This window comes from Tauraco erythrolophus, chromosome Z (genome assembly GCF_009769465.1).
Source record: "Tauraco erythrolophus isolate bTauEry1 chromosome Z, bTauEry1.pri, whole genome shotgun sequence".
Classification (NCBI taxonomy): domain Eukaryota; kingdom Metazoa; phylum Chordata; class Aves; order Musophagiformes; family Musophagidae; genus Tauraco; species Tauraco erythrolophus.
In genome coordinates this window covers 51,478,164-51,489,726 of record NC_141496.1, presented here as the reverse complement: position 1 = coordinate 51,489,726, position 11,563 = coordinate 51,478,164, and the positions used below count along the sequence as shown (strand labels likewise).

Sequence of the window (11,563 nt, the reverse complement as noted above, 5' to 3'; positions counted from 1 at the left end):
TGATGACGCCTTTTTCTGCCCAGCTCGGTGAGAGGCCTGAAGAAATGCTGCCACCAGAGTGTACTGTGCGGTGGAGCACAGGACAGAGAGGTGCAAGCTAACAAGGTGCAGCGCATCTCCTGCTGTGTCTTTTAGACCAGTTTCAACAACTATGAAGCTGCTCATGCTCAGGAGCAACCTTTTGTGCATATGTTCTGCCTTTCTGCAGTCCCTTCTTTGCCACGGTAATGTTGCTTTCAACTCTGAGGCCAGACCTGGGTGCTCTTCCCTGAGAAGTAACGTGCTCGGTTGCCTCCTGTAAACATGGCCTGACTCTCCTGTGTTGAATGTAGGTTGCACCTGTGAATTGCAGTGTTTACTACAGAGATACTGGGAAGGTGTCAGACCCTGTCTGTTTCAAGAGCTGATCCAGACTGCCCGATTCTGCTTGAAGTTGTGTCAGTTTCTCATGCTTGTGTCTCAAGTAAGTAGGAGTTAGGTCAAGTTTGCAACTAATACAGATGCATACTCCAAAGCCCCCGTGAAATCCTAAATTGGTCATTTCTGCTTTTTGGGGCATTAGTTAATGAAAATGCACAGAAGACTGTAGTCAGTGAGAAGAATACAATGTTGAGTAATGGGAATTGCCTTCTAACGGGGAGCGAAGGGATCCCCTTTTAAACCTCTCTTCAGCTTTTGTAGTCAGGTCAGTGAGTGTCCTGCAAGAAGTAGGCATGGAGCGTGCAGTACAGCGGCAGAAAGCAAAGCAGAACAGCTAAAGAAACGATGCAGAGAGAACCCCCCGAGACGATCCCAACGCTTTCTGGAGACCGTTCATTGGCACCGTAGGGGTCAGTTCCCAGGGGTTCTCTGTCTGGTCATCACGTTCACAACGTGTCTGTCACTCACTGTCAGCTGATGGGATACATCCACAGCGCCTGTTTGCTGTGGTTTGCCTGTTGCTTCTGGTTTTGGAACAGAAGCGTGCCATGTTACTAGAGCAACATGGGGACTGAAACCTCAGCTTTAACTCCACTTCTTTGAAGTAGGGATAGACTTGTCAGAAAATAATCTGGTTTATAACAAATTAATAGTAAGGAATCTAAACCAAAATGTTGACTATGGGACCTCTCTTTGGGGTTTGCCCTGCTTTGATCAGGGAGCTGGACTGGGTGAATGACCTAAAGCCTAAAAGTATTTTAGGATTCCATCAAAAGTTTCAACTACTAAGAATTACAATGCCCGGTTAGCATATAACTGCAGGTTTTCCGGTGCAATAGCAGCCTTAAAACCCAAGTTTTCCTCAGAAAAATGCCTAAGCAGTTGCTAAAGTGCGGGCAAAATCCAAAAAGAAACATCTGCTGAGGGTGACGATAAGAGGAATTTCTACATTGCATAAATCAGAAAGCCAGGGCTTGAGCCTAAAGCGATCCTGTTCCCTTTGTTCAGCCTGAACCCTGGCCATGGACACCCACTGAATCCCATCCAGAAGTCTGAAATCTGAGCACAGAAATCTCATCTCCAGCCTGAACATGACATGCAATAGTCCAGATCAGGTCAAGCTTACACAATTTAAACCAAGAGAGATTTAAAGTGCTGCTGAAAAGGCTTGACAGATCTGTCTCCTTACTTGTCTCTTCCCTGCACCAACATTTGCACAGCTGATCCTGCTCATCCACTAGGACCAGAGTCATAATTGCTCCGTGGGCAAGGATGTCCTGCTGTGACTTCCGCAAGTCGGTTCTTGTCACCGACTCTGGAACGATGGATTCCTTTGTCACTGACTCTGGAACAATGGGTTCTGCTGTCACCTAGTGACTAGAACCTGGCACCCAGTCCCACCCAGCTGGTTTGTTGTTGCCTTCCAGCTGAGCACTCGCGAGGCTGGAGTGCTAAGTGAGTGTTGGTGGTACTGTCCTGGGTGGGCAGTTGCTCCTTGCAACTCTTCATTCCAAACCCAAAGTGATCACAGGCTTTTCCCCAGCCCTGCCAGCTGCAGGCAGCTGGGGCACGCAGGAGGCACGCTCGCAGCAGCAGAGGTGAGCTGTGCGGGGACACCTGGCCCTGGGGAGGGAGCTGGGAGGGTTTCCTTCTGGAGGGACCTGGGTGTTTCTTCCACCCCTCCCTGGGCCAGCCAACGATTGTGGCCTCTTTTCTTCTTCCAGAGTGACACCCACTGCTGCAGCGCGCTGAAAGGGTGCAGTTCACCAGCCCAGCTCCCTCCAGCCCACCGCAGGGAGTGTGGAGAGCATGGCCTCAGAGGTGGAGGACCGCTGTCCAGTATGCCTGGACAGCTGGGAGAACGCTGCCTCTGTGGTGCCATGCCTCCACCAATTCTGCTATAAGTGCATCCTGCGGTGGGCTCAGACTAAGCCCGAGTGCCCCCTCTGCAAGAGGAGAGTGGAGTCCATCTTGCACTCGGTGAGGGCAGACGACGACTTCGAAGAGGTCGTCGTCACACCATCAGCTGGGTTGGTGGCAGTGGCAGCTGGCAGCCACCAGGCAGCAGGTGCACCCGGGCACCCAGCCCCTGGCAGTCCCCCTCGCCCTGCAGCAGCTCAGCCGCTGGTGGTGGAGTCAGGGCCCAGGGCTCCGGTGGGCGGCCTCCAGCCGCACACCTGGGCGGCCCTTTTCCACGAGCACCCGGCTCTGCTCCGACGCTTTCAGCCCTGGCTGCAAGAGCGGCTGGGGCTGATCTTTGCAGAGGAGCCTGGGACGGCAGCTGTGATGGAGGACTTTATCCTGGCTGTGCTGGGCATCTTTGGGCTGGAGGAAGATGTCCTGGTGCAGCTGCTGGAGGTGAACCTGCACGATCACACGGCGACATTCGTGAACCATCTCATCGGTGTCGCTGTGCAGCGCTGCAGCGCGGAGGCCCACCGCCTGCTGGGCCTGGAGGACACCCCTGCTGCCCGGGAGCAGGAGGCTACCCCTGCGGCTGCCCCTGGTCCCGCTGCCTCCCAAAGAACGTCTCCTGTCCCCGACCCAGCCCCCTTCAGCAGCACGGCCGCAGCGGATGAGGAGGACCGTCGCAGCACTGCCACCGCTGCTCTTCATGGAGATCCCAGCAGCCCCCCCAATGCCCCCGTTCCCACCCGCGGGGAGCAGGAAGAGCAGCAGGAGGATCTGGTGGAGGCTGTGGCAGGTCCCTCCGCTCCTGACCTGGGCAGGGACCGCTCTGCTGGGGCGCCCCGGCGAGCCCCGAAGCGGAGAGCCGGCAGCTCCCAAGACTGCTCCCAGCCCCCCAAGAGACCACCTCGCCGGCCACGCTAAAACCAGCACAGGAGCTGCCACAACCAGGGCCGGGCCAGCAGCTGGGGCATGTGCTGGCCCACAGATCCATCTCAACTACATCGCCCGAAGACAAGTGCAGCTGCTCCTGGGGCACATGGTTCCAGCCAGGGGGTCTCCAGGCCCAGCCTGTGCCCCACCACTCGTCAACCCAGGCCTGACCTCCTCCTCACCGCACCCTCTGCCCCCCTCCCCGTCCCAGGGCTCTGCTCTCCTGCCATCCTGCACTGCCAGCGCACAAATCCCTCCTCCTGCGCCGAGTCCCGACTCGGTGCTGTGCTCTGCATCCCCCTGGGGCTGTACCCTGCCAAGGCAGGAGCCCAAGAACTTCAGGCAGGGGAGCGCCAAGTTCTGCAGCTGGGCAGCCAAAGAACTGGAGCCGAAGTTCTGGAGCTGGGAAGCAGACCTGGGACATCCAGGAGACAGAACAGAGTCTTCAGCTGTGCGTCCGGGTATGCAGTCACCAGGGAAACACTACGGGTGTGGAGCTCCAAGAGAACATCTGCTCGGATCAATTCCGATCAAACTCAAATCAAAAATGATTCTAATTCTTGACACAGTGGGTCGCCAACATTTGGTTTTTCAATGGGTCCACAACAATGCTCTGAAAAATAAATGGAAGAATTTTGGAAAAACACTTAGCGTATTGGTATTACTGTGATTCTGACAGAGGTCTGAAAACATTCCATAGATTAAGTAGTGCTGTTGGAGCACTAAAAAATCTGGCTGCTGAATACTTAGAAGAGGTGTGTTGCTTTTTTTTTTTAAAGTTGACATATTATTTTGTCCTATGACACAATGACTGCTTGGCTGATTCCAGCAATCAAGGGACAAAATCCGAAGCCTGGATTTAGGACAATAACCGTCATACAAGTAATTCATCCATTTTCTTCAGAAGTCCCTTGAGGTGTCAGAACGTTAGCTTCTCAGTGATACACTCTTTTCCATAACCCTATAAAGCTTAATCTGAAGACAGGTTATGTTCATGTCCTGATTTGGACATCATTCCATGACTGTACTCCAAGGTACTTAGGAACCCTCCTTTAATTTCCAGTTTAAATTTACTCAGGACTGTTGGATATTAGGCATTTATCTTAAATGTCATTTGCCCTTAAAAATTTATCTCTCTCTCCCCCTCCAAAGTTACCCCTTCCCATCTGTTCGTGTAAGAGGCATTAGCCTTTTGCACAGCTGCTTTATTTTGGAAACTTAAAAGTCCTACCACCAGAAAGTACAGGCAGGTTTTTATCTTCTTATCTTATTACCTTCAGTTCAGAAGTCCTTTCTAATTTCTAGCTAAACCCATAACTTTACTCTCTGTCCTGTTGATATTTAAGTCCTTTTCTAGCACTGGAGTTGACAAAGTCATCTAATTTTCTGTCAGTGTCTTTCAATTTTATTCAGTCTTCAATTTACATGAGCACACAGGCAGTCCTGTACATGCGTTTTAGCTCACCTGTATGTAGTTACTATACAACTGGTTTAATGTGGGCTTAAGAAAATCACAGATAACTCTTACTTCCTATATTCCTTTTCCCTGTACTCTTTCTCCAAGGAGATATAAGTAAGCATCCAGTTCCTCTGAGAACAAGACAAAACAGGTATTCTCAGAATAACCACGTGTGGCTTGTTTCATCTCATGTCCACATTGAGAACAACAGGATGTGCCCTTTTGAAAAGGCGGTTCGTTTTACTCTCTCCTATCGTTGTATCAAAAAAAACAGAAAAGGACTTCCACTCTGACATTGCTGACCAGTGATCTCAGGTAAATCTTGCCTCTAGGGAGGTAAAGGTGTCCTGCTTGAAGTTTCTTCTCTTTCCCTCAGAGGCCTAGAGGTACAGAACACATGTGCCTCTGCCACTCAGTTCTGAAGTGAGTATTTGAGCTTTCCAACAGTGTGCCTTTATGGTGAGATACTGAAATTTGCTGTCGAATGTGTGGGGCCCAGGAACACCCTCCTTTTCCACAGCCTCTGCTACAGTGTGCTCTTAAGACTGTGCAGAAAGATACAGACCAACTTGTCTATTAATACCTCAACTGGAATCAATTTAAATCCGTTGGAAATCTTGCATGTTTTCTCTTGACTGATGTTAAGACACTTTAAAAATAATATTCAGTCTGAAAATGAATGCAAAATTGTGTTTTTATATTATACACACTTAACTAACTTGAGGATTTTGAGAACAAGGAGTTCCTAAGAATTCAGAAAGTTGCTGTCAAGTTTTTTCATAGATATGTCCCAAAGCTCAGGATAATTTAAAAACCAGTGTCATATCAAGACATTTGTTAAACTCTAGAAATTTTGAAAGTGTGGACTACCCGCATTTATCGAACTGTGTTCATTTAACTCCATGTAAATTGCTGAGGCTGTAGCATCAGGCACGTGCTGCAAGCAGTAAATGAAAAATGAGGTACTTGTGGGTGAAACACACATTTGGGAAATCACTCAAAAATTCGTTTATAAGTTTCTTAGTCATACCATTAACAGAAATAGTGAAAATGCAAAAAGGTACTGTGGCCTTTATACAATGAATTTATTAAAAAAATGTTGAGTGGGTTTCTGTGCTTCTTTCGAGGCAACTCGCGATAGGAAGTTAATTCCTAGAAATGATCTGTAGAATGATAGTGCTACTCTTGAGGAAATGAATGTTCGTCTTATTTGGCTGTAATAAGAAATATTCTAATAATTGACTGTCCTCTCCTTCCGTATATTTCTGACTCCTTTCTAGTTACTTTCCATGTATGAAGAAGAAGGAGACAATATGTGCAGCAGTAGGAAAACTCTTTGCTGACTTCTTTTAGATGCCTTGCTCCTTCTACTGATGCCAGCAGTTGTCAGAATCACGAAGTTCCGTTTTGAGTGAACTGATGAACTAATTTTCCTTGAACTTACTGCACATTTGGATTATTTGTTTCAATAGTAGCGATTTTTGGAGAATTTCTTTGCCAGCAGAAGAATTCTTCCAGTGCCATGACTTTGTTCTGCGATTGCATGGAAAAATCTGTGTAAATTCTTCTAATTCCACAAGAGAGAGTCACATCCTAGTCACAATCAGAATATGAGGAAGAAATACTAACAACAAATTGCAGCATGTTTTCTGATATTTTTTGGAGTGAAAGGCTGGGAATAGTGTATGTGCTACATTAGAGTATGGTGTGACTTTGGAAGGCATTTTAAACTTCTCTGCGTTCTTAGGAAGCTGAAGCTATCCATTTTCCCTGCTGTCTCTCTCCACACCAGTAACTGCCAGTGTACATGAGTCTTTTGAGCTTGCAGTTTACTTCAAAAGCACAATGTGATTGGAATTCCTGCTTCTAGATGTGAAATGTTCAAACAAATGCCTGCTGTTCCTTCATTCGTATCACTGTGTGCAGCTGTAGTCATTATGTGCTTTATATGTAGGTAACCGTGTTGGGAATTGCTACCTGCAGTATGGGCCACGAGGGGGTGGGAGCCTGTCCTGCAACACTGAAACTGGGGCTGGAGTCAGTCATTCCTCGTGCTGCTGCTCTCTGGGCAAGGCTTGGGGAAACCCCTGTGAGATGTGTCCTCCTGTAAACAGCAGTAAGGAAATGTTCTTTTATTCTTCCCCACCCAGTTATTATAGGAGATGCTAACAAGGGTGGGGAAAGCATTTAAGATATTTTACTGTATTACTGCACATTTATCATTTAAGAAACTCCTTATTTTCATGAGGCAGTGTTCTGGCACAGTTGTAAAAGAAAATCTCCCTGCTGCTCTCAGAGGGGTGATGCAGAGGTGTGGACCTGAGGATCAGAAGACCTGACCTTTAGTCTTCTGTGACTGTCTTGGTGCCTGTTCTTACAGTAATAAATCAGTGATAACTTTAGAAGGCCCTTCCCACTGGACCAGGCCCATGTACTTGCTAGTTTTGGGCACTTGGATTTATTTTGCTTTGACTTCTGTCCCATTAAAAAATCACTAAGGTAGTTGCAGCTGTGCTTATGTATGTTAAGAGTGGAATGGATTGCATGCATCTGCGAGGAAATTTTACTCAGCAACTCCATGTTGGTAGGGAAATAAAGAAATTCATAATGCTTAGAACTCAAATCATGCCTTTAATTCGGAGAACTGCAGTAGTTCTCAAAGAAGAGTGTTGGTAACTCTTGGGTAACTAAGTCACTCTTGAGTACTTTCCAAACTGTTGCCGGATGACACTGAGAAATTTTGCGGAGCTTTGAAATCTTTTGAAGGAATAATGTGACAGAAATGTCAAGCATGTTTTTCTTAGCAGTCTCACCATGGTATGAATTCCAATTTTAACACATATCTTTATCAGTGGTGTACAGGGATTTCATAATAAAGAACTAGTCAAAACGCAAAGTATGTGTCTTTATAAAGGCACAATGTGGAGAAAACGACATTGTGCCTGCCTTAAGAATAGCTGAGGTTATGGTAATATTTGAAGCAGAACTCTTAATCCTACCTTTATTTTCTGCTAATCTAATGCACTTGCTTTGTTTACTGTGAATAGGTCAAGAAGAGTAGAAAACCCATGAGTGTAGGGAAGAAGACTCACTAAAAACACAAAAGAAATTTTGCATTTCTGTTGTTATCATTTTATTCTTCATATGGCTGACATGCTCTCCTTTGTTACACGTTACTTTAGTGGAATCCAATACTCTCTGTCTGGGAGGAGAAGGATTCAGACCAAATCCATCACTATTCTTTTAGAAGGTGAGTTGATTGTAAATGACCATGATGGCTTAAAATTCAAAAAAGTGTCATTTTCAGAGAGAGGTATACAGGAACTATACTTTGCAGAAATCATTACATTTAGTGCAAAGCCAAACCCCTTGCTAATACGAATTGGAAAACAACATGACGAAAAGGCATACTGTAAATGAAGAAGTCCAACAATATTTCAGTAGGAAAATAAGCTGATGCATACCTTTTGTGTGCCTCCTTACTTGGACTGGCCTTTGAAATTGGCCCCTGAAGGATAAGTCATTGATGAAAATTATGGTTTATGAGTGGAAGGTGTAAGTTCCAGGAAATACTCATTGGACAAAGGAACTCCGATTCCAGTGAGTGTGCAGGAATGAGGAATTAGATGCCAAATGCCTGTAAATGGTAATGGAAGTTGAACTCCATGGGCTGATCGGGCTGAAACGTGCTCCTGAAGAGTGTGATAGTTTGATGTGGGGGGGCGTTCTGGTGGCAGGGGAGGGGATTTGCTCCCTGTGCCACCAGACCTGAGTCCCATCCCCCTCGGGGGCGGGAGGGGGGTGAGCCAAATCGGCGCCTCTGCGAATTGCCCTATTTAAGTTGAGACAAAGAGACGGGAAAAGGTCTTTTGACCAGGAACGAGGAGAGCGGCGGAGGTCGCTGCCCTCGCTCCCGGCTCCCGGCCGGGCCGCTGCTCGGGCCCGGGCCGGCGCCATGTGCTCAAGATGGCGCCGGGGGAGCCGCATGGGAGACTCGGGAAGCACCTCGCTCCCGGGGTGCCCGCCGGGCCGAGCTCCCCCAGAGAGGATTAATATCTAAGAGAAAACAACCACAACGACCAGGTCAGTCAAAATGGAGCAGGAGGAGGGGTACTGGAGCTGAGGTTTCCCTTGCAATCGGTGTGAAGATGGCAGGCGGCCCCCCTGCAGCCAGGGTGTACCTGGCGGAGCGGAGACCCACTCATGGCCCGTGGAGAAACCCACGTCGGGGAAGAGATGCCTGAGCCCAGGAGAGGTCGTGGAGCAGGGGATGCACGATGAGGTACTGTTAATAATGGGCATGGAATGCACGACGAGGTCGTGGAGGCATTTGGAGACCGTGGGACGGCCCACGCCGACGCGAGTGACAGCAGCTCCCTAAGAGGCCGAGACTGGTAAAGCCCGAACTGGTGCGATCCATGGGGAAGGATTGCAATCCTGCGGGCAGGACTTACGCTGGAAAAGTTTGGGGATTTTTTCCTCGTGAGCAGGGGATCCACTGAAGCAAGGGAAAAATGTTGTAAGGACTCCTCCTCCTTTAAGAAAGGAGCGGCAGTAACAACATGGATGAACTGACCTGCACTCCCCCATTCCCTGTCCCTCTGCGGCGGGTGGGGGGGGGGGAGGAGGGGAGGTGGGGAGGTGGAGCCAGGAACGAAAGGAAATAGGGGGTGGGGAGGTGCTGTGTTTAAGATCTGGCCTTGTTTTCTTTTTCTCAAGTAACCGGTTTCGTTCCCTTTTGTCTCTTGTTAAGTAACTGTTAATAAATTGTTTTGTTTTAAGAAGAAAAGCCTGAGTCATGTTTTGCCTGGGACCATGGTTGGTGGGTGCTCCCTCTCGGTTCTTGTCTCGACCCTCAGTCCAAAAAAACCATGACAAAGAGCTATTTAAATGGCAAAGAATGAGCATCTCATCCATGCTTTCATTAAGAGCAATTTAGAAACAAACAAAAATAATCCATGTGTCATTTAAAAGCTACTAGTTGGTAAAATTTCAAGTGAGTACTGAAAGTCTCTTGTTTCCTTTCATTCTGGGATGAAAATACATAGTCTTTTTTTTTTTCTCTCTTTTCAGACATTGATGAATGTCAGGAACTGCCAGGTCTTTGCCAAGGTGGGAACTGCATCAATACTTTTGGCAGCTTCCAGTGTGAATGTCCGAAAGGCTACTACCTCAGTGAAGAGACAAGAATCTGTGATGGTTGAGTCCCTTGAAACCTTGTCTATCACAGTGCAGTTATTAAGAAAAACACAATCATTTTTAGCCTTAAATCGAGAAGCGGATATGGTACCACACACTGACCTAAAATCTTCTCTGAAAGCATCATCTTTGGCACCAGTGATATCGTTAATATGAAACTTGAGGTGCATCACTTAAATACACCAACATTTATTTCTACATGATAGATCTCAGCTCAGTGTATTCAGTAGACTAAGGTGGTTATTCGTGACTTCTGGTTTCTCACTTCAACACCTTGTATTTCCTGCAAGCTTCACTAGGCTCCCTGTATTTTAAGTGAGAAAAGGTGTCCTCTTGGCAGTATCTCAGAGTAGCAGTTGATTTTACGCAATGTGAGGTAAAGTTAATGTTGATCTTCCTTCTGTGTTTGAGAATTGTCTGAAGAGTTAGAACGAAAAATTGTAAGTAGACCAAAAAAGGTAAAGCATCTTTCATGGTTTCTCCTAGTTTGGAATGTTTAAGTCAGCTTCCCCTTCTTCATTCACTTTGTGAGAAAAAAACACACGTCTGCGTTCAAAACAGCGCCTGTGAATCCTGAGGCTTTGCTAAGCTCAGATGAATCAAGTGACCAAACTAAGTTTGCAATTAAAATTGGATGGCCCAAAAAGTCTTACACTCCAAATACCTTAAATAAGAAGATCCAGGGTTAGAACAGCAAGACTGTGTGATTCTTCAGCTTACCTGTGTGATTCTTCAGCTTACCTGTTTCTACATAGAGTAGTTAAAAGGTCATTTCTCAGTGGAGTAGTGAGCACATTAACAGAACTTGAAAGTGACAGTAACATTCCTGTGAGAAGAGTATATGAATGTCTTTCATGGAGCTGATGGGGCACAAGGTGCTCCAGTTTTAGTGGTAAATTAAACAGCTGGATTTATTTGGAATGTTCTCTTGCGCTTCACTGGCTGGACTTAATGGAGGTTAGCAATTATGACTTCAGTAGCTTCTTAACCCAAATCTGAGCTCTGCTTTCCAAGCTAGCCTTTAAATGAAACATTTTTGTTATCTTAGCGTAGTTTATTATGGTCGTATTTCTCAGAAACATTTGCTAGGACCTGGTCCTCTTTTCCCTTGTGAATAGTAGTGGTTTTGCTTGGTCTCTAGATATTGACGAGTGTGTTGCACATCCTGGTGTCTGCGGTCCTGGCACCTGCTACAATGTCTTGGGGAGCTACACCTGCCTTGGCCCACCTGAATATCTGCAGGTGAGCAGAGGACACAACTGCATGGGTATGCAACATGTCATCTTTAGCAGAACTGTCTGAATAACAGACCAGAGTCTCTGCTTAAAATGTCATTTTAGATGAGGCCAGTTCTACTGGTTCCTTCCTGGTTCAGAAGAGAACTAAAACATCTGAAATACAGATGTTAAATCTTCTCCTTGTCCAGGAAAGGGAAAATTAAGAACTTGTTCAAGTAAGAAGAGTCTGCTGCCACAGAATGGCACTATTTGCCAAGGAGGTTCTTTGCCTTGGCAGTATAGCTGCCAAACTACTGCCAGGAGCATCCAGCGCCTCTGCTCCATGCTGTGCCTTCAAGTAGGCCAAGGAGCCCAAGCTGACTCGGAGACTTGGCCTTTTGTTAGTTAGCACTCCTCTTGACAGCTT

General features: G+C 46.9%; 1 protein-coding gene across 1 annotated transcript; it reads left to right on the top strand.

The window, feature by feature from the left end:
• Positions 1 to 2,229: 2,229 nt before the first annotated feature.
• On the top strand, positions 2,230 to 3,252 carry LOC147526401 (uncharacterized). The gene has a single exon (XM_086629796.1). It carries the CDS (start codon positions 2,230 to 2,232, stop codon positions 3,250 to 3,252), a length of 1,023 nt encoding a protein of 340 aa, XP_086485922.1.
• Positions 3,253 to 11,563: the final 8,311 nt, after the last annotated feature.

Coding starts and splice junctions, on each gene's coding strand:
- LOC147526401 (XM_086629796.1), top strand. CDS start 2,230: ATGGCCTCAGAGGTGGAGGACCGCTGTCCAGTATGCCTGGACAGCTGG.